At 40.3% G+C, this 26,963-nt stretch overlaps 1 protein-coding gene across 6 annotated transcripts in view; it reads right to left on the reverse strand.

Moving 5' to 3' along the window:
- LOC120940114 (sodium channel protein type 5 subunit alpha-like) overlaps positions 1-26,963 on the reverse strand; it is a 494,846-nt gene that overhangs the window by 228,814 nt on the left and 239,069 nt on the right. For all 6 annotated transcript variants that reach the window (XM_040352763.1, XM_040352761.1, XM_040352760.1 and 3 more), the window contains 2 exons: positions 25,823-26,008; positions 18,332-18,715 (listed from right to left, as the gene is read on the reverse strand). In XM_040352763.1, the coding sequence (XP_040208697.1) occupies positions 18,332-18,715; positions 25,823-26,008 (570 nt within the window). The remainder of the gene's footprint in view (positions 1-18,331; positions 18,716-25,822; positions 26,009-26,963) is intronic.

Consider the following 26,963-nt stretch of genomic DNA (forward strand, 5'->3'; position numbering starts at 1 on the left):
AATACATTTCAAATAAATGTATTCGTAGTAACTTACAGTTTTAGTACAAGAGTAAATGCATCAAGATATTCAAATGGCCGCAGCTCTCAGCATGCTAGCATCAGCCCATCTGACATGTTTCATACAACAGGATATCGTCAGAGGCGTGGCTACTCGACACTAGCACGCCCTTATAAATGTATAGCCAATGACATCCGTCCAGGAGGAACAAACCCCCTGGATGGTACGTCAACCTGGAAGTGAGGTCATGCGCCTCGCCAAATCCTAGTGGCTAGATTGCTGGTGATGCTGATCGCGGAAGGGTCAACCTCTGTGATGACTCATCAACTGGAAGTGATGTCGGTGGAATGCAATGCATCACGCGCTCGCGTTCCACGGAAGGCCAACCTCTGTAGCGATTCATCGGCCAGAAACTATTTAGGTGAAACGCAACACATCCCGCGCTTACGCTCCAAAAACAATCATTCTCCTACAGACGACACCACTCAGAGGAGCACAGACAATTGTTTATAAAACTGTTCACATCCCAGTCCACATTAAACCCAAAAGGGGCGAAACATTTTGGGTCATAGATCCAGCGGGTTTCTAGCTGCGAGATCTCCCTCTTAGTCAGGCTCCCAATACCAAGGAATACCAAGGAACCATTAATAACACCTCACAGGCAAACCGGCACAGTGCTCCAAGGTCAGCCACCACATCCCAGTGAAATGAACACTCACCAGAAAGGATGGCTGCCATCACAGCAGCATATACGCCTCAAGTGTGTATCTGTCATCCAGTGAAGAGTAAGTCTGTCCAGCGACACTTCTCATCAGGGTAAATAAAGCTCACCGGAACCAGAAGGAATCTTCATAGTGTAGTAAGTTTAATATAGATGCAAATACAAATTTAAAAAAAGTAGCATTAGAAAAGTCCTTACATTGGAAGCCGCTGCCTACCCCAAAATTGAGCAGCGGTGTGACATCACTACTAGTAACTTCTCCCCGCCACGTTTTGTCCAATAGGACATTATCAAGAGGTTAGGAAGTTATAAAGGACACTATCAACTGCATGGATGTGAACCAGCCACATAGAAAAGAATACAAAATCATAGAAAAGAATGTGATTTCATCTTGACATGCATTTTCATAAAATAAAAATTCTATAGATTTGCTGCATCAAAAATGACAAGTGTGAAGAGAGAAAAGGTAATAGGTTAGACTGGTTGACTACAGCTGTGCCTGGATGGCAAATGTATCCCTTAGCAGGTGGGCTGTGCTGCTTGTGTGCCTCTTAAGGCTGAAAGCTGAGCTCCAGGTACAAAAACTTCCATTTAAATATATTCTTCAATAACCACAAAGCATATAAATCTGCTTTGTGCGCTCTAAATGCCTTTAGTATTCCTTGCTGTAGCGGTGACATCATCACTGTGCTGTACATAGCCTATGCCGAGAGCAAAGCTATGGGACGGACCCACCAAGCCAACCTACTACAGGGGGGGGTGGAGACATGACCAGTCATTAGCGGTGGACGGTGGTTATTTTTTTTACGCTAAACAGTATGCCACCGTCACCCCCCCGGTCGGTATCACTTACCCCATTGCATCACTGGCGGCATCCCCTGCTTGGCGGCGGCCTCTCGTTGCCCTGCTTTCCAGAGGTTATCACAGCGGCAGTGGCCTCCCGTTCCCCTGCTCTCCAGCCAATCGGAAAACGGGTTGAGGATCAGTGTTTCAACACCGAGCCGTTCTGGCTGGGGGTTAGTCAGCACGCTTGCCCCTCCCTGTGAACAAAGCATCTCCCCGCAGGGATGTAGTCCCAAAGGAGGGGGTGAGCACGCTGACTAACCCCCAGCCAGAACTGCTCGGATGATGGGGGCAAGCTTACTGAGGAGAAACAGGAAGTGAGAAATTCAGACAAAGAAAAAAACACTAATGCCGTGTACACACGACCATTTTTAATGGTCTAGAAAAAAAAAATTTTTTTTTCATCCCGATTATTGTTAAGCCTGCCTTGCCAACACACGATCGTGAAAAAAAATGCTCTAGCAAAGCGTGGTGACGTACAACACGTACGACGGCACTATTCGGATGGCGCCACCCTTGGGGCTGCTTTTGCTGATTCGCGCTTTTCAGTCTTCGTGCTTTTCAGTCTGTTACAGCGTGATGAATGTGCTATCTCCATTACGAACGCTAGTTTTACCAGAACAAGAGCTCCCGTCTTATAACTTGTTTCTCAGCTTGCGCGTTATTTTCACGTGGTTAAAGCCCACACACGACCATTTTTTACGTTAAAAACGACAACGTTAAAAACAACGCGAAAATTTAGAGCATGTTCTAAATTTTTAATGTCCGTTTTTAACGTTGCGAAAAATGTTCTGGAGCCCACACACGGTCGTTTTTAATGACATTAAAAAAAAACGGTCGTGTGTACGCAGCATCAGAAGGGAAATTGAAGAAAAAGGTAAGTGAACCAACAATGCACGAGCTTAAAGGAACCTATTTAGAAAATAAAAACAAACCTTTACAACCCCTTTAAGCTAAAAATGTCCAACAACAATTCAGAGCAACACAGGCAAAAACTGTAGGATGTATAAAAATGAAAAAGGGGCAAAGGATAGGAGAATGGTGGGTGTGCTGGGCTTATGTCTGAAGCAATGTAAGATCAAGCCAATAAAGAGTAGGCATCCTGTAATGTCTGTGCTTAGACCCGATGTTTACGTTTAAAAGTTTAAAATAGCTGATGTTTTCACTTTAAGGCAGAAGTAACTAACTAATGGGTTCAAACTAACACATTTTGCTAGTTTGGACCCATTTGTTTTCTTTTCTAGGTGGGTCTTGTCTCATGCTGGGTTTTGGTTAAGAAGAGTTATGGGTTTCATAGTAAAGGCTCATCGGTACTACGTTGAGGGTTCTGACAGAATTATTGCATCACAGTTACTCTCGTAGCCGCTGGCAGTGGTCTTAAGGGCCTTCAAAGGCAGAAGATGGTGGTTAAAATTTGGGCAATAATGGTTGGGCTCATCGCAGGTATGGGTGTACTTTCCATATTTAGGATAAGGCAGTGCCAATGGTTATGTGGCTGTATAAAGGATGAATGGAATTAAATTGTCCTTGAGTCGGTGCAGTTGCGGCTGAGGGCTTTGAAGTGGAATTGGGGTGGATACAGTCGGTTAGTCAAAAAAAATGTGCCTTCAAAGGCCATAAATCAGAAATAATTCAGTCATTATCAGGATGGTGGTTTAATAAATGTTATCATAAAATTACATCTTCAAAAGTAATATATTTTGTATTGGTTGTTTAATAAATGGCTGCTTTGTCCTTTTCAACCCAAAAATCTGTCCAGTGGTTTGTGTTGGGTGAAGGGAATTGAGTCTCTGAAGGTAAGGTAATAGGTCACGGCAGCTGTAATACAAAGCAATACCTTAGACCCCTTTCACACTGGAGCGTTTTGCAGGCGCTATAGTGTTAAAAATAGCGCCTGCAAACCACCCTCAAACAGCTGTCACATTCACTTCAGTGTGAAAGCCCTCGTTGCGCTAGCAGGATGGTAAAAAAAGTCCTGCTAGCCGCATCTTTGTGTGTGTTTACCGCTCCTCCACCGCTCCTGCCCATTGAAATCAATGGGCAGCGCGACTATATGGTAAAAAAAAGTCCAGCTAGCCTCATCTTTGTGTGTGTTTACCGCTCAATGGGCAGCGCGGCAGCGCATTGCGGGAGGTTTTAACCCTTTCTCGGCTGCTAGTGGGGGTTAAAAGCATCCCTCTAGCGGCCAAAATACGCCACAAATCGGCCCATAGCCTCAGCGGCAAAAAAATTGGTGTTTTACCACCAACGCTCCGGGCGGCTTAGTGTTAAAGGGGTCTTAGTCAAGAGGTATACTTACAAGTCCTTGCTTCACTAACAAAGTAAAATAAATTACAGATGCAGATTTAGAACAATGAGCTGGCATTGCAGCATCATCCAGTTAAAAATTGCCAACCTCTTGGCTCTCATTCTTGTCCTATGGTTTTTCTGACCACAAATACAACCTGATAAGTACAAGCACTGTATTCAAATCAGTTCTGATAATTATCTAGTATGTCGTCCCATTCAAGTATATGGGCACTGCACAGGTGCAGTCAATGTCAGAGGAGGGTACACCACCAGAAGAGGCTTCTGCTGTTGAGAGCTAAGTAAGCACCTGTGTGGGAGTATCTGGGGGGCAAGTGAGGGTGAATTGGTTGATTTGTCTTGCTTTCTTGTTATAAATGTAAATGTATTCTTTGAGCTTTGTTGGTGAGTATAATAAATATTGTAAAGGCAGAAGGTTTAGATACCGTCTTAGATATAAAAGCATAACGAACACCATGCACCAACACAAGAATAGTGATTGGTGGAAAGGACAAGAAATGATTATACATGCAAGCATTCTATATTTACTTGCACATAGTTTAGTCTGTGTTGTGCTAAGCTGCCCTTCTGCTGCCTCTTCAGAATGAATGTGATACAAAGGGCTCTCTGCCACTTGGCTTTCACATCCAGAACAAATTTTCTACATAGATTAGATACCAAGCCTGTTGTGCAGCCACATCCTTGTCATTGCATCACCAAATGAGTATATGTTTCCATGGTGCTATGGACATATTTCCTAGACAACCATGATGCTGCCATTAGCCCGCCAGCTTCCATTTCTCTTTTCCTTGTGACCTAGCCCGATTCATAATCAAACATTTAATGTCATATATTGCATGTGTGACCCATACACTAATATACTTCCTTTTTTTGTAGCAGTATGCAGTTTTGTGCCTTTGGAATAAGGAAGCTGATATAAGCTTGGCGAGACACTAAAATCTAGAGCAGTATTGACAATATCCATCCCAGAAAGGAAGGGAAGAAGTATAATGTGGGGTTCTGAATGTACCTCCAAGGGGCACATAAATAGTACCATAAGCATAAAATGTATTATTTATTTTATATTAAAGTGTCACAATCTTGGTAACAGCACTCAATATTGACGCATTTTACAATTCCTCGACTGATTCCCCAAGTGATTGTAAAGGCAGAAGGTTTTTTTTATCTTAATACATTCTATGCATTAAGATAAAAAACCTTCTGTGTGCAGCATCCCCCCTCAGCTCCACTAATACTCACCCGAGCCCCATCTCGATCCAGCAATGTTGCAGGAGAGACTTGGCTGTCCAGACAATTCCTCCTCATTGGCTGAGACAGCAGGGAATCGTCAATCAAAGTCAGTGAGCCAATGAGGAGAGAGAGGGGGCGGGGTCGGCTTGGGTGCCCAATAGCAAGCTGCTATGGGGCACCATAGCAGCTTGCAAAACAAGTACACAGAGCAGGTAAGTATAACATGTTTGCTATTTTTAAAGGAGAAAAACAAATAGACTTTAGTATTACTTTCAGGGTAAGTGCTGGAGCATGCATTAGTGAAAATATTTCAATTCAAATTATCATCCCAGCTGTAAAACTTGAATATGTTGGGATAGACACTTCATTCGTCAATAAATTGAAACGCCATATTGCAGCAAGGAAAGGCATCCACCATCAGGGCAGTTAAATAAAGGCAACAGTCTCCACACATCATGGTTACACCTTTCTCCAAACAGCCAACCTGCACACACTGCCGCTGAAATTCTCCTAACTCTAAAATGTTCCAAACACTAAACTCTGGTTTAAAAAACTAAAATTCGATACAAGTATGTATTCTTAACTCAAAAAAAGTTACTTCTGTTTCTCTCAGCCTCCTTCAACCTATTATTTCTATAACTATCACTTAGATGTGGAATTGTTATTGTATTGTGTGACAGGGCCATCTAACTACTGAAAACTTTATTATCTCGTGAATTGTTATTTTTATCTTACAAAGTGTGATTTTATGACCACTGAAAACCATTGGTGGTCAAAATTACCAAAAGACCCCTGTAAAAAAAACTTTGGCCCTGCATTCAACTGCTCAATTAGGAATAATAACATGCAATGCCAAGCTGCGGTTTCCAAAGCAAGCAAAGTCCTTTCTTGTATTAAGAGAGGTATAGACTCCAGAGACAGAGATATAATTTTGCCCCTGTACAAATCATTAGTAAGACCTCATCTGAAATATGCAGTTCAGTTTTGGGCACCAGTTCTCAAAAAGGATATTGGAGAACTGGAGAAAGTGCAGAGAAGGGCAACCAAACCGATAAGAGGTACGGAGGAGCTCAGCTATGAGGAAAAACTAGAAGAACTAAATCTATTCACTCTTGAGAAGAGGAGAATTAGGGGGGATATGATCAACATGTACAAATATAAAAGAGGTCCATACAGTGGACTTGGTGTTGAGTTATTCACTTTACGGTCAACACTGAGGACAGGGGGGCACTCTTTACGTCTAGAGGAAAAGAGATTTCACCTCCAAATACATAAAGGTTTTTTCACAGTAAGAGCTGTGAAAATGTGGAACAAACTCCCTCCAGACGTGGTTCTGGCAGGCTCAGTAGATTGCTTTAAGAAAGGCCTGGATACTTTCCTAAATGTACATAAAATAACTGAGTACTAAGATTTGTAGGTAAAGTTGATCCAGGGTAAATCCGATTGCCTCTCGGGGGATCAGGAAGGAATTTTTTCCCCTGCTGTAGCAAATTGGATCATGCTCTGCTGGGGTTTTTTGCCTTCCTCTGGATCAACTGTGGGTATGGAGTTGGGTGTATGGGATTGTACTGTGATTTTTATTTTGTTTGTTTATTTTTTGTGGTTAAACTGGATGGACTTGTGTCTTTTTTCAACCTGACTAACTATGTAACTATGTAACTATGAATGTACTGTATAGAAAGGTGAAGGGTAGTTCTTGTGTTACACTGAATTCTCTCATAGTTCATGATATAGATTAAAAGGAACAAAAGAAAGTTTGCTGTCTGATACCAATTGGCCAAAATAAACCAAGAGCATGGCAGAAAAAAAAGACGCTGCACACTGATGACGTCATTCTCCATCTACTCTGCTTCACTTCGGTGGTCTAAGGTCTTCTGACATCATCAAGTCCAATGTAGGGACTGTAGCCCTGTGTTGGATGTGAGGACGGGGAGGAACAGTCCACTCCCGGAGCATATGGAAGCACTGTCTGCTTGGGGAGCAGTAGATCAAGTAAAATCCCCATCCCCTAGAGGCCTAGACAGAATCAAGCAGTTAACCCTTGCAGCACAAGCACTTCCCCACTACAAGAGAGAATTTTTAATCTTTCCGGAGTTGGGCTTTAAATTCAGGAAAAAAAACCTGTTGATCATGTCATAGCTTCAAAGATTGTACTGTGTCCTGTGGACACTTCCTATGTTATCTCAAGCAGTCCTTCCAGCTTTTATCTTGCACTACAAAACAATTAGGGGTGGATTTGGTCATCTAACAAGAAATAACTGGGGCAGATTCAGTTGGAAAATGAGGCAGATTCAGTCGTCTAACAAGAAATTACTGGGAAGAGGTGACAAACAAGGATGACAGTTCTTGCTTTCTTCAGCTCACAAAAAGGAGGGTTATTTACGAAAGGCAAATCCACTTTGCACTACAAGTGCAAACTACTAGTGCAAAGTTTACTTGGAAGTGCAGTCGCTGTAGATCTGAGGGGGACATGCAAGGAAAAAAAAAAACTGCATTTTAGCTTGCACATGATTGGATGATAAAATCAGCAGACCTTCCCCTCCCCTATTTCAGATATACCCCTCAGATTTACAACGACTACACTTCCAAGTGAACTTTCAGTGCAATTTCAAGTGCACTTTGCACTTGTAGTTTTCACTTATAGTACAACGTGGATTTGCCTTTTGTAAATAACCCCCATAGTGTCATTTCACAGAAGGAAATTAGGAGCTGAGCACATTTCTGACAGATCACTAGGCATTATTCTGAACTTGAACGGTCTTTAACCAGTTGCCACCCAGCCACAGTACATTTCCTGAAGGCAGGCGGCACAGAAAGGCTGGATCATGTACATATATGTGATCCAGCTTGGGACACAGTGGATTGAGGCTCCTGGTACCTGGCTGCTTTGAGCCCCTCGGGGAGCACCCAGTGTCAACAAGCTATTATGAATGAATATGATTCATAAAGGCTGTGCTTTCTATACAGTGATTTTGTAAATTGGCCCAAAGCTATCACATGGTGACACTGAACTACTCTAATGAAAGTATGTAAAAAAAAAGTTCAAAAAATAAAATGTTTAAAAAGTGTTTTAAAATAATTTAATAAAGTATTATTATGAGGACTCATTTATGAGATATATACCTAGCTTCTAACTGCTACTGCTAGTAATACTCCATTGACAGTGCATGCTAAATGGCAACAGGTTATCCCAGATTTAACAGAGGAGGACTGGGGGGAAGCCTGTTCTTCACACCTACAAGTGTCTCCAGCCATTAATAATAAATTAACTAAATTGTATATTAAACACCAGTCGTATCTCATACCGGTACGACTGCTACGCATCTCAATTGTGCGAGATGTAATACCACAAATTCTGATTTTATACATGTTATTTGGGTATGCCCTGCTATAACTCGATACAGGACACAGGTGACGGATCTCTAATCCTCGGTTCTGTCAGTACCGGTACCATGTACTTCTAGAATATGGCCCCTGGGTATTCTAGATGACGAACAGTTGCAGAGATATCAGCGAGTCTTGCTAAAAAAGACATTGTTTTTGGTCAGGAAGGATATCACGGTCAAGTTCATTCCGCCCGGTCCTCAGTCTGTCCACACATGGATTCAGTTGGTGAACCAGGTTTTGCCCTTTGAGAAACTAGTGTACAGACATAGAGGTTGCCTTAAGAAATATAATAAAACATGGGATGTATTGAGTTCCTTCACCCTTAGGCCGCGTACACACGATCGGTCAAAACCGATGAAAAACGGACTGAAGGACCGTTTTCATCAGTCCAAATCGATCGTGTGTGGGCCCCATCGGTCAGTTAACCTTCGGTCAAAAAAATTAGAACTTGCTTTAAAATTTAATCAAGAATGATTAATGCTCAGAATCAAGTCGACGCATGCTTGGAAGCATTGAATTTGTTTTTTTCAACACGTCGTTGTGTTTTACGTCACGGCGTTCTGACACGATCGTTTTTTTAACCGATGGTGTGTAGGCGCAACGGACCATCAGTCAGGTTCATCGGTTAACCGATGACAACGGTCCTTAGGACCGTTCTCTACGGATGGACTGATCGTGTGTACGCGGCCTTACTATATCTGGTACTTAAAAATCATATATGTTGCCGAGTCTATTGGAATCTAATCCTTCAAACGTGATTTCTAGGTACCCAGGGCTATAATGTCAACTTATGATTCTTTTTGTTTTGAGATCCAAGCAAAGCTGTATCTGTACTTTTCTACAACCTTTATATGATTGTTTACTTGTAATATGTATACTATGATGCTCATGTTGAGTATAATTGTTCAATATGTCCAATGTTTTGCACACTTGTCAATAAAAAGTGTTTAAAAAAATAATAAAAAAAATAAAATAAAACATTTTATTTATTTTTACAAACTGTCATCAGTCAGTGTCTCGTTCATATAATGATGCTGTACTGCACTGGTGACAGTATGTAAAAAAAAAAAAAAAACAATTTGTTTCATTTAATTTCTTAATTTAAAAAAATGTGTGCCAAAAATGTACAACTTCAAACAACTTGTCATGCCTCTTACTAAATATCTCAGACTGTGTGCTTTCAATGGCGTCATTTGGGGGGTATTAGTACTGTCCTGATCAACTTTCAAATATATATATCATACATTGTAGACGCTGTAACTTTCACCAAAAAAAACAATTAACATACACTTAATGGGATTTTTATTTTGTTTAGCTTAAACTTATGAATAAATTAGACTTTTTAATTTTTTTATTGAATATGTTTTATGACAGAAAGTAGAAAATATGTACATTTTTTTAGTAAAAATGTTCAGTCTTTTTTCATTTAATAAGTAAAAAATAAAAAAAAACAGTGCTGATCAAATGCCACCAAAAGAAAGCTCTATTTGACTGAAAAAAAAGTTATATAAATTTAATTTGCGTACAAAATCTTTTTGAGCTTGTGTGTTTTCTTTTCTTTTTTTTTTCTGACATAAACAAACCGAAGATACATATGCTAAATATATATCATATCAAAATACATAAGTACATTTTAAAGCTCAGCTTAAATTAATATGGAGTTTATATCTTATTTTTCACACTTCGCATGTGCACTTCTGTGTTCATAAAAGTATCAAGTTGCGCAAACAAAAATGAAAACCAACATGAGAAACCTTCTGCTGTATCTAATCCATGCTTAGAAAACACAATAAGTGCAATACATTAGCTGGAGCTCTTTGCTGTTCCAAGTTCAATTGCTTTATTTCCCTTTTTTCTCGTTTTGATTCAGGTTATCCTAGCAGGAGTCAAAGTCTTAAAGAGTTTTCTTTCTTCGAAGCAGTGCCATATAATAGGTAAACAGTGCTTCCATGAGACCACTTTGATAATTAGGAGGGAAAGGTTCTGACTTCATCAGAAACCACTTTGCTTTGCATCTGTTTGCCACATGCAAAGCATGGCGATTAGTACTCAGCTTAGCAACACAAAGGCCGCATTCTGGCACACTTACAGTAAGGGCAAGCAAATAATTTCTGGAGAGATTAACTTGGAAAGAGCACTAGTCTACATCTTAGCACAATGTTTGTTTTAATAAATAATTGCTAAATCACCCAATATTACATGCTTACAGTAACTAATGTCAGGCCTGGGAAAACACCAAGCTTTATTGACAAACAAGGCTTATTGACAAACAAAATGGTGTTAACACAGTGCCTCATTCTAACTTTTTAAAGTGGTAGTAAAGTCAGTTTTTTTATTTTTACCTACAGGTAAGCCTTATTATAGGCAAAAAATTTAATGAATCATGGTTCAGAAGATATTTACTCTTTTGGCAGTAACGTCACCAGCGCAAGCGCTCTAAAGGGACGGCAAACCCTTCAGAACGTGCGCAGGAGAGATGCCATCACAGCTTGGCCATACAAGCTCCTGGAAGGAAGAACGGGTGAAGATAGAAGCACTGTAGGAGGCGACAGCGCACTACTGGAAGGCGTCATTCTAAGGCAAGTATTTCATAATGTACTAGTATGTGATGCATGCTAGCACATTATACCATTGCATTGCTGGGGATTTTTTTTTTAACTGCCTCAGTTTACTACTGCTTTAAACCAAAAAGCAAACTTTTATTATAGTGCTATTAACTCATTCTTAGAAGTGATGGTTGCACTCTGTTTTAGGCTTTATTTCTTCTATTTTCATCTGGTGATTCATACAGTAAGTTGTTGTTTTTCAAAAGAACAAGCTCACTTCCTTTAAAACTTCTCTACTTATAATTAAGCCTTGCTAGGTTATGAACTTTAACCACTTCAATATCGGGCATTTTCACACCCTTCCTGCCCAAGCAAATTTTCAGCTTTCAGCGCTGTCGCACATTAAATGACAATTGCACGGTCATGCAATACTGTACCTATATTCCATTTTTTTTAAACAGATAGAGCTTTCATTTGTTGGTATTTAATTGGAAAAATGGAAAGAAACTGCGCTAAATTAACAGAAAGAAAAAAAGGAAAAGACCTGCAACGTGGTCACAGTCTAATGGTATTTAATTACCACTGGGTTTTTTTATTTTTTGCTAAATGAGTAAAAAAATACCAAAAATATTATTTGTTTCTGTTATACAATAATTACAAGGTAGTTTTTATTCTTCACTGATGTGCGCTGATGAGGCTGCACTGTTAGACTGCACTGATGGGCACTGGTGAGGCTGCACTGATGGACACAGATATGTATCACAGATGGACACTGATATGCTGCACTGATGGACACGGATATGCTGCACTGATGGGGCTGTAACTGGAAATCGTCTTTCACTTCCTCAGACACTGACAGCACTGACGTAATTGTCTCTTTACCCTGATCAGGTATGCTCTTTGTATGAGGGACACAGCTCACCACCAATCGCTGCGTGCCTCCAGGGGCGCACAAGAACGGTGTGATGTGAAGGCCAACATTCGGCCATCATTCTGTTATAGGCCAATTGGGAAGATGTTAAAAAAAAAGCACTGCAACCTGGTGATCTCTGATCTCTTCTACACTGTCCAGGTAGATCTCTATCCCTCCAGGGTTGCCTACACTGGCATGTTTTAATTTCTAGGGATAATTTTCTGCTTAACATAAAGTGTGTTTATATATACAAGCCACGCAAAACCCTGGACCCAGCAATACAATATAACATACACAATAACTAAACACCAAAAACCGAAAGTCTAAAGTCATAACAGCGACGATATACTCATAACAGAATTCTATTATACTCTAAAATAAGCCTAAGCTGGCAAACCAGCAACTCTGACAGATGCCAGAAGGACCTCTTGCCACAGGAACTGTAGTCTCAATCTTGTTTGGCAGCCATTTTGTTCATATTCATTTTACAATCCAGAATAAATAGATTGTTTTGCTACCACACTATAGAGTATTCATTAAATGCCAAGAGCACATTCTGTCTTTCATAAAGTAGATAATGTGTTTAAAATTTGGGCTTTTGCATGAATGCAAAATACACTATTTGATGCTCATTATAACATTTTAGAACCAGTGGTTTAAAAAGTTGAATATATTTTTCAGAAAATAATTGCTCTTTTCTTAACAGTGGGTTATGCAGATGTAAACATATTATGTCAGAAATAAGCAACTGTACTGTGTGCAGTTTTTACAAAACTCTTCTCCCTGGGCTTTTCCCGAGTGCCAGCAATGGATGACGTCATTTTTATGCATGCGCATGAGTGTAGTCATCCCACAACACAGGCAGTGTACCAGGAATGTAAATTGAGCTGCACACACACAGATCAGTGTACACTCTTTAGGGGATTGTGAACAGGCAGGTGAATTTTTTCGCAGAAGAGTCACTGTTGTGGTTCCCACAACACAAATATGTGAACTACCATTTAAAGACTTCTACCTCTAGACTCAATAACTGCTGTGTGTTACTCGCCCTTACTATGCTCACATTTGTTTTCATCCTGTTTTTGCAGCATTAGTGATCTCCTGAAGCCTTTATGTAACCTTTCATCTACATGCATTTCAGCGATGACTACATGGTGTTTCTTGCTGATTTCCTCATAAAGGCAACATTAGAGCATGCCTTATGGGCTTGAGCACATATGTGGTATTGGTAAATCGTAATCTTAAATTCTATACTTTACTGTAGGTCTTATATTATCCCATAGCAAACACTTATCAAAATCTAACCAACATAACGACTGAAAAAATTACAGTCTAATCAAATTGTGGTAATAGAAATTCACAGTTATAGACCCTTAGGCCTCGTACACACGACCGAGAATCTCGTCAGGAAAAAGCTTCTTGGCAAGAAACTCTTGCCGCCGGAGTGTACAGACTTTCGTTTCAAAAGAACCATGGTTCTCTTGAAAAGGAAAGAACGCGATGACGTCATCACGTACGATGAGCATGCGCTCGTCACATTCGATGGCGTCGCCGCCATCTTGCTTCACCCTACCTATGCCGTGGAAGCTACCGCGCATGCATCAAAGTAATTTCGAGCATGCGCGGGTTTCCACGGTGACAGGTAAGTATACACACTCTCAGGTTTATCGGGAAACAGGCCTGACAAGAATTTCGACGAGAAAAAAAAAGAGCAGGTTCTCTTTTTTTCTCGTCGAGATTCTGGCCAGATTTCCAGACGAGAAACCTGAATGCCTTATACACACAAACAGGAATCTCGGCAAGAAGCAGTTTTCTTGCTGGTTTTTGCCGAGAAACCTGGTCATGTGTACGAGGCTATACAGCTAACTCATCATGTGCAGATGCTGTTTAACATTCCATAGTTTAATATGAATTTGGTTACCATGTTTTGAAATTGATATACAAAGATAAAGGTCAATGTGCAAAGTACTATAAACCCTACTATAAACACCAATAAGGCCCCGTACACACGTCCAAGAAACTCGACGGGCAAAACACATCGTTTTGCTCGTCTAGTTCGTTGTGAAGCCGCCGAGGATCTCGGCGAGCCAAGTTTCCCCGTTGACTAACGAGGAAATAGAGAACATGTTCTCTATTTGGCCCGACGAGATCCTCGTTGGTTTCTTCGGCCGAAAGTGTACACACGGCCGGGTTTCTCGGCAGAATACGGCTCCGATCGAGTTTCTGGCTGAATTCTGCCGTGTGTACGGGGCCTAACAATTCATCTTCCACTACCTTAAAGACAATAATACATCATGAAAAAAAAAATACTGCTAAAGGTTTAAGAATCTAGAAGTACATGCACATACCTGCAGCAGCTTCTCAAGTCCTACTATTAGGATTGATATTGAATCTTTTCTGAAATGCAAAACAACTGCTAACACCCCATACAAATACAAGCACACACATTCCTATTGGGCATCACTATAACGGGCAGCCTTACTGGCAAATTGGAATGTGCAGGAAACAGGAATGGGAGATTTAACTTTCAGAAAGTGCTTTATATTTGTTGAAAAACCCTGAAAATCAGCTGGGACGGGAGCTGCCGGGAGGTTGCTGTCGTTATGTGCCTCTAAGAGTCTGTACTTTACACTGCAGCATTTTATTTTGCATGTCACATTTTCTTTGACTATAGAATCCTAAATTCTGATTGGATAGTAGGGGCTGCAAGACTTTGTTTATTATAACTGCCATCTTATGTAAGTACAATTGTCTTAAAAATACAGGGATTGAGTTTATCCTACATATTTTACCAACACTTGTAGCTGTTATCCTGACTTTGGACAATTACTCATGCAATTCTGTAGGAAATAAATATTTTCTCTTATATATTGTCCATCTCTGATTGTGCTGCTATGCTTTGTAATTCTATTGTGGTGTTTTTGTTGGAGAAAGGATCGATTGTTTTTGACAAAGCATTTAAAATTGGACTCGGTTGTGATTTTCAAAAACTTTTTTTTAGCAAAGCTTGTTCTTTATGTTACTGTCAATGCCTAAACCACAGCAGAGGCCATCCAGAGATAAAGTTATTCTTACATGTAGAGCTAATTGTTTATGGCGTACAATGATCTGACAAGTGGCAGGTTTTAAGAAGGGATGAGGGGAACATTTACCAAGTGATGTAGGTTTGGAGGCAGAGTGTTTAGAGCATCGGACAAATTACCAAGGTTTGGGGGAGGAACGAGGAGAACATTTGCCAAGTATCAGAAGTTAGCAGGAGAAATCCAGAGTATAATCTGGCAAGTTACAGAGGTCTGGTGGAGCAACAAAGAGAATATTTGACAAGCTACAGGGGTTAAAGTGGAGGTTCACCCGAAAAGTTAATTTTTAACCTTAGATTGATGCTCATTTTGTCAAGGGGAATCAGGTAGTTTTTTTAAAATCTAAGCAGTACTTACCGTTTTAGAGAGCGATCTTCTCCGCCTCTTCCGGGTATGGGCTGCCTATTTGATTGACAGTCTTCCGACAGGCTTCCGACAGTCGCATACATCGCGTCACGATTTTCCGAAAGTAGCCGAACGTCGGTGCGCAGGCGCCGTATAGAGCCGCACCGACGTTCGGCTTCTTTCGGCTACTCGTGACACGATCTATGCGACCGTCGGAAGACTGTCAATCAAATAGGAATGCCCAGTCCCGAAGACCATACCCGGAAGCGGCGGAGAAGATCGCTCTCTAAAAGGGTAAGTACTGCTTAGATTTAAAAAAAAATACCCGATTCCACTTGACAAAATGATCATTAATCTAAGGATAAACAATTTTTTTGGGTGAACTCTCGCTTTAAGAGAAGGACTCCAAAGAACCCCTGACAAGATTTGGACAAGAGGTTTGGCTTAAAAATTAGGAGAACATCTAACATATGATGAAGGTTTGTAGAAGGAATGAGGAGAACATCTAACATAGGACATAAATGTACAATAGAAAAGGAGGGTACAGACGGCTCCCGGGTTACAAACAAGATAGGGTCTGTAGGTTTGTTCTTAAGTTGAATTTGTTTGTAAGTCGGAACAGGTACATTTTTTAAGTGCAGCTCCGGCCAGATCTTTTTGGATAGCATAGGGAAGGATTAACACCACTGTAATGTTTGTTTTGCTGTCTGTGCCCCTGTTAAGAAGATTTCACAACACTTTCTGTCCCAATGACAATTGTTTTTTGAAAAATGTGGGTTATTGTGGAAACAAGCCTTGGTGATAAAGCATCAGTGGAGACACCTTTTTCCCATAATAGCTCTTACAGGAGTGAATTTTCCTTCCTGGGGTAGATTTCCTCTCACTTCCTGTTGTCTCCTTTCGTTTGTAAGTAGGAGTCATTTGTAAGTTGAAAGTTTGTAACTAGGAGACCGCCTGTACTAATATTTCCTAAAATTACACAGGAATTCTTTGCCACATAAGTAAAGTCTTGGTTGTACATTATTGTATACTTTTATTATTATTTATAGGACTAAGGGCATTTTTTAAATCTGCTCTAACTGTTTTTTTGCAAGCATGGAGATCCAGGATACAGTTTGTCTCCTTATCACTTTATTTATTATTATGGCTGGAGTTCAGGAAAGACACCTAAGGCCACGTACACACGGTCGGTCCATTCGAAGGACCGTTCTCATTGGTTAACCGATGAAGCTGACTGATGGTCTGATGTGCCTACACACCAACAGTTAAAAAACCGTGTCAGAACGCAGTGACGTAAAACACAACGACGTGCAGAAAAAAACTAAGTTCAATGCTACCAAGCATGCGTCGACTTGATTCTGAGCATGTGCAGGTTTTTAACCCATGCTTTTGCATACTAACCATCGGTTTTGACGTATCGGTTATCAGTCCATCGGTTAAATTTTAAAGCAAGTTCTCTTTTTTTTGACTAAAGGATAACTGACCGATGGGGCCCACACACGATCAGTTTGGACCGATGAAACGGTCCTTCAGTCCGTTTTCATCAGTTTTGACCGACCGTGTGTAGGCAGCCTAAGACAGCTTACTTTTCCTCTTGATACAATTTACTTATCTAGAACATTTTACTCTTTTATTATAGGAAAATATTTATTTTCCAAAGATATAAATGCTGTGGGAATATGTTTACTCAAATGCTTTTTTAGATGCACTCTTTGAAAGAATCAATTTTGACCTATAATGACTAAAAAGCCTTTTGCTGTCACTAGCTTGTCTGTGCCAGTATGACAATATTTTGCAGCAATGTAAGTTTTAATTCTGGATGGGGGTGATGGCAAGAAATGACTGAATAGACCTCTTCCCAGAATAGGTCCTGATTGCAAAGTTGAACAAAGTGATCCTTGTCCCCAATACTCATCTACAAAGTTAAGTTGTCAAGAATCTAGCAACCTAATGCTTTGTCCTCAGACAGCCCAACTCAAGCCCATATACAATAACAATCTTTAAAAAATATTTCTCAGATAATCTCTTTAATTTCTATCAAGCCATTGTTTCTACATGTCTTCTGCTGACTAGAATAATATTTCACACTCCAGATTTCCAGGGTCCACCTGCATAACCTCATTTCTTACACTTCCACAATGCAGTTTTATTAGCAGATTACAGCTTTGTTGTTTGGAGGACAAACGTGAAGACAGGTTTGTGAAAAAGAAGAACAAATTCACAGTAGGTGTAACAGGCAATCACCAGAGATTTTCTCAGAAGAGAATCAAACTACTCTGGAGTCGAGTAAAGTTATCTGAGCTGCAGTATATTAATAGATTTAAGAGAGAGAAGCCAACAAGGACAGAACAGTAATAACATAGGAAGGGCCAAGAAGAGCCATTAGTTTACAATACCTGACTTTGCATGTACAGCTGAAGGTTACAAAATCATTAACTCCTCTGAAATTGACCATTATCATTGATAAAAAGGAGATACATAGGTGCACAGAAGAAATAAATAAATACAATCCAGAATAGTTCATATTTACTTGATGTAAGACTGTACATGTCAAGTAAACACACAGTCTGCTGAGGGCCCGTGAGCAACAAAACAAACTAGGTCCTTCTTTTTTTTCCTCATCATTTTGCAACACATTTTACCAAATCATATTTCCATGATGACACCTGAAATGTTTCTGTAGGACTTACTAATATGTTGTACCTACAAGCATTAGTGTCTATTTTGCTTTTGTTCTGTGCTACATGTCACCATAAACTGTATTAAATATATATGTACTGTTTATCCCACAGAGTTCCTAAACAGTACAATAAACTTCACAGACAAAAAACCCTTTCCATCGAATGGTTGCAAAGAGAAATAGTCCAATGAGTGTAAGCTATAGTTTGTATACCTCACATAAAAAGTACTGTTCTATGGCAGACAGTTATGCATTATCAATGATGTGTTTCCAACTTACGTTTTCTTCAGTTCCAGACTTCTCCACAATTACAGAAGGCAACAGTAATCCTCCCGGAGAGGTTGGGTTTGAGAAAGATCCAGCTCCTCCAACCAAAGACACAACTCCATTACAATCCACCGAACTGTTTCTCTTTCCATTCTGTGTGAAGCCCGGAGTATTTGGATATGAAAGAGCACTTGATTGACTTTGGATGCTGAGGCGTCTTCCAGTACGTGGAACCAGCAGCGACCCTCTATGACCGTCGCTGGCATTGCTCACTTCATCATCAGCAAACTCTGTCTCTGAACAAAGGTCTCTCCCACGGATGTGGAAGTTGAATATGCTCCCTTGACTTATTTTTCTTTTCACTGAACTGGGCCCAAAACCAATCCCAAGAAGTGACTGCAAAAACATTAAAAGATACAAAACACACATTAGTATTAGTGACATTGAGTTTATATGGAGTGCAAAAGCCAAGAACCTGTACTTGATAGTAGATAAACTAATGTACTGTTTAATGTGAACACATTTATGAAAGTTAAACTCTATGGCCCAGATTCTCGTAAGATGGGTGTAAAACTCTGCTGGCGTAACGTATCTCATTTACGTTACGCCGCCGCAAGTTTTACAGGCAAGTGCTTTATTCACAAAGAACTTGCCTGTAAAGTTGCAGCGGCGTAGCGTAAATCACCCGGCGCAAGCCCGCCTAATTCAAATTAGTCAGGTAGGGGGCGTGGAGCATTTAAATTAAGCGCGTTCCCGCGCCGAACGTACTGCGCATGCGCCGTCCGAAAAATATCCCAGGGTGCATTGCTCCAAATGACGTCGCAAGGACGTCATTGGTTTCGACGTGAACGTAAATGGCGTTCAGCCCCATTCACGGACGACTTACGCAAACGACGTCATTTTATAAATTTTGACGCGGGAACGACGGCCATACTTAACATTGGTTGCCCCTCATATAGCAGGGGCAACTTTACGCCGCGCAAACCTAACGTAAACATCGTAACTTCACTGCGTCGACCGCGCGTACATTCGGGAATTCGCGTATTTAGCTAATTTGCATACTCGACGGGGAAAACGACGGAGGCGACGGCTAGCGGCAAAAAAAATTGCATTTAAGATCCGACAGCGTAAGAGCCTTACGCCTGTCGGATCGAATGGATATCTATGCGTAACTGATTCTAAGAATCAGTCGCATAGATACGACGGCCCAGATTAGGACTTACGACGGCGTACATGGCGTTGCGCCGTCGTAAGCCCTTTGAGAATCTGGGCCTATCTCTACACCCCCAAAATAAAAATAATTACAATGGATTTGTTTGTATATATATATATATATATATATATATAGATATATATATATACATACACACATAAATATATATATATAATTTCTTTTTCTTTTTTTTCGTTTTAAGGTTTACATAAAAAAAAACGGATTCCCTAAGTAGTAAGGGTTAGCTAAATGGATAGCTTAGTAGAGGAAGGCTACTTTTAGGCTCCCTTTTGTCTGATTAAAACCTGATAAGATAGGAGTCACTGCTGTGATGAAAACAGACTAGAGCTCCACCTGCTAGCTGAATAAAATACTACATAATATTAATTTCCAATATTTAATAATTGACTGACTAAAAAAATATATAAAAAAAAAATCCTAATAAATAAAGAAGCAAAATAACTAACTAACTTACTAACTGACTAAAAAGGGAATTGATTTAAAAGTGTAATAGCATTTTTATAGTACAAATATAAATAACCAGTAAAAAGACTTACGTAAAAATGTTCACAATAAAAACAAAATTCTGAAAAGAAAGATCTAAATGACTCCAAGAACAATCAGTAGCAATGTGGTTTTTACAGGGAAACTATTTTTCTTCTTAGGACAGCTGCTGTTTCAAGCAATATCCAGTCTCAAAGTGACTTGACAGCTGTTAAGAAGTGGGAAAGTTCTCTTTAATCTGATCTAAATTAGCTGCAACAAATAGGTGGTGAGAGAAATGACATTTGCTTTACTTGATAGACTAGCCCAATGGCTACTTCCTTCCCAGGGAACGTGAACAGGTGCATGTGGGTTATATTCATTTTTAGAGATGAGTGATTTATGGACTAAGAAGATCTTCAAGATCTTCAAAGGATTTTTACCTTATAATCCATATTTGACTTTGCTTTTATGATGCATGTATTAACTCCAGCTTTATTAAAAATGTTTATATTTTAAACCTTAAGAGTGTGTTGTTTCCTGATACAGTCAAAATAAATCTGTTTACATAATATACCATTGTCTACATTTAGAGGCAAATCATTTTGCCAAGTGGGGAGGCTTGCATGCTCAAGTGATGCTTAGTATTAGGCCATCAAAAGCTGGAACTCCTGGTAGGGCCAGTCAAGCTGGACAGCCTGAAAGCAATGATGGCTGTGGCTTGGGCATGACATTATATCAAAAATATACCCTTGGACCTTACTGAATAAACATTAGGAAAAGGAATGTATTTGCATACTGAAATGGATCACTAAAAGTAATAGTAATGTATAGTATAACCACTTAAGGACCGCTGCACAACTATATACGTCGACAGAATGGCACGGCTGGGCACATGGATGTATATATACGTCCTCTTTAAGAGCCCAGCCGTGGGTCATGAGCGTGTCGCCGCTGGCGCGCTCGCAACCCAGACCGAAGCTCCGTGACCGCGCCCGCGGGACCCGCGGACCCGATCACCACCGGTGTGCCGCGATCGGGTCACAGGAGCTGAAGAACGGGGAGAGGTGAATATAAACAAACCTTGCCTGTTCTTCTCTGTGGCAGTGTCAGTGATCGTCTGTTTCCTAAAATAGGGAGCAATGATCAGTGACGTCACACGTCCAGCCCCACCCCCCTACAGTAAGAAAAACACATGAGGTCACACTTAACCCCTACAGCGCCCCCTAGTGGTAAACCCCTTCACTGCCATTGTCATTTTCACAGTAAACAGTGGATTTTTATATCACTTTTCGCTGTGAAAATTACAATGGTCCCAAAAATGTGTCAAAAGTGTCCGATGTGTTCACCATAATGTCGCAGTCATGAAAAAAATCCCTGATCGCCTCCATTAGTAGAAAAAAAACTATTAATAAAAATGCCATAAAAATATCCCCTATTTTGTAAACGGTATAAATTTTGCGCAAACCAATCGATAAACGTTTATTGTGAATTTTTTTTACCAAAAATAGGTAGAAGAATACGTATCAGCCTAAACTGAGGAATTTTTTTTTTATATATATATATATATATTTTTTGGGGATATTTATTATAGCAAAAAGTAAAAAATATTGTTTTTTTTTCAAAATTGTCGCTCTATTTTTGTTTATAGCGCAAAAAATAAAAACCGCAGAGGGGATCAAATACCACAAAAAGAAAGCTCTATTTGTGGGGAAAAAAGGACGCCAATTTTGTTTGGGAGCCACGAAGCACGACCGAGCAATTGTCAGTTAAATCGACACAGTGCCGAATCACAAAAAGTGGCAAGGTCTTTAACCTTCATAATGGTCCGGGTCTTAACCGGATAAAGTAGTATTTCAGCAGTTGGGTCCAAAGATCTATATTGAATCAGTGCTGATGGCTAAATGGATAGCTTAGTAGTATTCAGAAGCACCTGAGCATGCCAAGTTGAGTAGGCTTCAGACCTTTCTTATTTGCATGCCTGTTCCAGGTCAGTGAAAATACTGAAGCCAATGGGCCAGCAGAATAGCCAGACAGCTAGCCTTATTAGCAAAAGGTAAAAAAATGCAATAGGAGCAGAATGAAGCATACATGTGAAAGTACCTCACAGTAAATGCAATTTGATTTTGCCAGTAGAATACATGAATTATTACTTTTTTTAATTAGGGTGGCAACACTGTTTACTCCGCAGTGAAATCAATGCAGTATTGTCACCCTGTTCTATTGTAGCAACCTGGACTACAGCTGTGTATTATGAGGACATAGTTAACAGGCAGGCTATCGGCATTGTCACCGCTAATAGCCTGCCTCTGCTTTACTAGTCAACTTCAAGCTGTGCCCATTTCCTCCCACAGTTTGTGTGACTGGCAGTGCACCGCAATCAATATGCCAGCAGTACTGATGGCTAATGTAGTTTAGCAGAAGCTTGAACATCACCAGCGAATAAAAACATAAAAAAAAGATACAACATACTACTTAGGCTATATACATTTACGGTACAGGAAACTGGTAAAAATTTTAAACTTTCATTAAAAATAGCTATCCTAGGTTGTATGAGGTTGCATGTTTTTTACAGCTCTATCCTCTAAAAAAAAATCAGTGTGGTTCGGCAACACATGAGAAGGCAAGGTTGTTAAAGCACTGAACCATCACGGGATAAACTATATTAATTTACACAAGTTAAAAGATCTTTCCGAGATTTTTATGTTGCCCTATATCAATTGGATGCGCAGGAACAGGGAGACAGGGTAGGTAAAGAAGAATAGGCTGGGGCATATATAGAAGCCTTGGAGATGCCTAGACTTACGGGCAAAGAAGCAGAAGACATTGATGGCCCAATAACTATTGAGGAATTTCTGGAGGTCTTGAAAACATTAAAACCTGGTAAAGCCCCGGGCCCGGATGGATTCACCCTGCTATACTATAGAACTTTTGCGGATAAACTGGCACCAAGGTTTGTTGAGGCGTTTAACTCGATACGAGAAGGGCAAATAATACCAGTAGAAACATTGATGGCCCATATAACAGTGATACATAAAGAGGGGAAAGACCCGGCTCAATGTTCAAGCTACCGCCCAATCTCACTGCTAAATGTGGACCTAAAGATATTATATTTGCAAAAATACTCTCAGCCAGATTATTACCATATATACCTACTTTAATACATTCTGATCAGGTAGGATTCATGCCAGAGAGGGAAGGCAGGGAGAATACACAAAGAGTTATAAGTGCCATACATTATGCCCAATATCATCAAAAACCACTAGTATTATTATCCACAGATGCAGAAAAAGCGTTCGACAGAGTTGACTGGTCCTTCCTGAGAGCGACCATACAACACATAGGGTTGAAAAGGGGGATGCAGAATTGGATTATGAGTCTATACTCTCTTCCCAAAGCCATAATTAAGATAAATGAAATACTCTCAGAGCCTTTTTTGATTAAGAATGGAACACGTCAGGGATGCCCACTGTCTCCGATTCTCTTTATTTTGACACTGGAGACATTTCTTAGAACAATAAGGGCCAATTCAGATATTAGAGGCATCAGAGTGAAGGGAAGAGAACATAAAGTGGCCACATTTGCGGACGACCTGTTGTTTTTTATAACCCGCCCAGCTCTATCTTTGCCGTCATTAATGGCTGAAATGGCTAAGTATGGAAGATTGTCTAATTTTAAGGTTAATTATAACAAATCGGAAGCAATGGGCATCGAGACGAATACAGTATTAAAACAACAGCTATTAATTTTTTTTGCGTTTAGATGGACACATTCTCATATAAGTTACCTCGGGACAAAAATACCCAATAGATTAAATAGGATATTTGAATTGAATTTTGTGCCCCTGGCCCGACAAATTAAATTAGATCTACAGAAATTGGATAAGGAGGTGTTTACGTGGTTTGGTAGAATCAACATAATCAAAATGAATGTAATGCCAAGATTGCTATACCTATTACAGACCTTACCTATTAAGATCCCGGTGGGATACCTGAGAGAGTTGAGAGTAAGATTGGCAAGGTTTGTATGGGCCGGAAAACCCGCTAGAATTCGTAGAGACATTCTGATCTTACCAAAAGAAAAAGGAGGGGTAGGGCTCCCGAACCCAGAGGAGTATTATGAGGCAATACATCTAGCAAGAGTGTTGGACTGGTGTGTACGTCCAAATGAAAAATCATGGGTACACATGGAACAAGCAATAGTGGAGGTACCCCTGGAGGGACTAATTTGGCTTAAAAACACGATAATACCGCAAGCAGTAAAGCAACATCCGACAGTAGGAGCGACACTTAGGGTAGTCAAAAGGTTACTTAAAAAAGTTGAGACATCTAATCTGCTGAACCTGATGACTCCTATCCTGGGTAATCCAGAGTTTGCAATGGGACTAAAGGATACAATTTTGATGACTCTAAATCGACAGGGTAAAAATAGACTGATACATTTCACGGTAGGTAATAAAGTAATGTCCAGAGAAGAGCTGGACTGTGAGTTTGGAGAAAGTCTAGACTTTTTCAGGAGAATGCAGTTAAATGCATATCTCAGAACAATCTCTATGCGAACAAGAGAAATAACTACACCAACTAAGTTTGAAAATCTATGCTTGAAAGGAGAGTCAGTGAGACATGCAATATCGATATTATATACTATGGTGATCGAGTTGAAGGCCCCATAGAATCTTGGTTACATACAGGCATGGGAAAGAGAGATGGGGGTCACTTTTTCAGAAGCACAAAAGAATAAGATATTCAGGTATACACATAAGGTGTCAATAGCAACGAGGTACCAAGAGGGAAGCTATAAGATTTTGAGTAGGTGGTATAGAACTCCAGAAGTATTGAATCAGATATACCCACAGACCTCGAATCTCTGTTGGCGGTGTCAAGAGACTGTGGGCACTATGATACACATTTTTTGGGAATGTTCAAAAGTAAGGAATTTTTGGCAAATGGTATCAGAAACAATAGAAGAAATGATAGATATGTCACTTGGAGACAATCCAGCTGCCCTCCTGCTCTTTGACATCCCTCTATCAGTGGAAAAATTTAAAAATTCATTGCTGAGACATTTGTTATCAACGGCAAAAGCATGCATTCCAGCTCTCTGGAAAAGCAATACTTCCCCAAATAAAACACAATAGATGGCAAAAATAGCGCAAGGACAACTAATGGAAAACCTTACTATGAGTTTGAAAGAGCAGGAGGACAAGCATCGGCAGATATGGGCTCCATATATCGCATACAGGGAGCAGGTGGGATGAGGAGAGGAGAGAGGTTGGAGGGACAGACCAACAGGAAGGAAAGAGTCAAGAAGGGGAGGATAGGGAGAGGGAGAGAGAGGGGGAGGGGTGGGGGAACTGTTCTTGGTTCTTTTTGTTTTCCTTTTCTTTTTCTTTTATTCTTTTTTTTTCTAATCTAAAGATTAAACCGATACTCTTGGTTTATTTCTTTCTTGGGGGGAGGGTAGTATGTAGTGGAAGGGTGGGAAGGATAGCTAAATCACAAGGATATAACTAAGGATAGAGTTAAAATAATATAAGTTCATAGATAAAGTAGAAATAGGAGATAGGAGAAATTGAATATGATTAAGAATATAATAAGCAGAATATATGCATAAGATGATTTATTTGTATGTGTATCTTTGTGAAAAAAAACAAACTTTAAAATAAAGAATAAAAAAAAAAAAAGATCTTTCGACAGTTGGATGTTCTTCTAACAGAAAACTATCATACATATGGGTAGCTTTACGTCTTATGTACTGTACACAGGTTTCTAAATTAGACTAAAGTGTAATTAACAGTTTGAAATTACCATTTTCCGCATACTCTCCTCATCAGACTCTCCTCTATGAGTTCTCGAATCGTCATTATACTCATCGATTTCTGAGGATTTTTTTTTCCTTCTTCGATTTCTCCTTTCTTTGGCACTTTTGGAACTGAATGGTGACATTTCACAGGAGCTGTGAGACCCGGCATCAGGTCCTTTGCTTGCAAGTGCCTGCCCAACAAAAAACAGAGACGAAGCCCATTGTTGCTTAGTACTATCAAAGACTACAAAATGCTTGTGCACTCTGCTGATTAGGGCTCTACACTGCCCAGATCAGCGTATTACTGTAATATCTGTGTATCTGATACGCCGTGAACAGAAAGCCTGTACAAACTGCACATGGAGTGCTTACCTGCAGTTAGGGACAGATATGTGGCCCACGGATGCATCCAGGGACCCACATCCAGCCACTTTAAAGTGGAGGTTCACCCAAAAAATCTATTTCTAACATTAGATTGGGCCTAATTACGGGAAGCAGAATCGGGTGTTTTGTTTAAAATCAATGCAGTACTTACCGTTTGAGGCCTCGTACACACGACAGAGTTTCTCGGCAGAATTCGGCGAGAAACTCGGTCAGAGCAAGATTCTGCCGAGAAACTCTGTCGTGTGTACACTTTCGGCCCGATGGAGCCGCCGAGGAACTCGTCGAGAAAATAGAGAACATGTTCTCTATTTTCTCGTTGTTCTATGGGAGCTCTCGGCCCGCCTAGCTCCTCGGCGGCTTCAGGGCTGAACTGGCCGAGGAACTCGATGTGTTTGGCACGTCGAGTTCCTCGGCCGTGTGTACGAGGCCTTAGAGATAGATGTTCTTGACAGCCTTCCGACCATCGCATACAGCGCGTCACCAGTTTCTGAAAGTAGCCAAACGTCGGTGCACAGGCGCCGCATAGAGCCGCACCGACTTTGGCAACTCGTGACGCGCTGTATGCGACCGTCGGAAGGCTGTCAATCAAATAGGAACGCCCAGTCCCGAAGACCATACCCTGAAGCGGCGGAGAACATCTATCTCTAAAACGGTAAGTACTGCATTGATTTTAAACAAAACACCCGATTCTGCTTCCCGTAATTAGGCCCAATCTAGTGTTAAAAAATATTTTTTGGGTGAACTCACACTTTAAGACCCCTT

Source organism: Rana temporaria, chromosome 5 (assembly GCF_905171775.1).
Source record: "Rana temporaria chromosome 5, aRanTem1.1, whole genome shotgun sequence".
Classification (NCBI taxonomy): domain Eukaryota; kingdom Metazoa; phylum Chordata; class Amphibia; order Anura; family Ranidae; genus Rana; species Rana temporaria.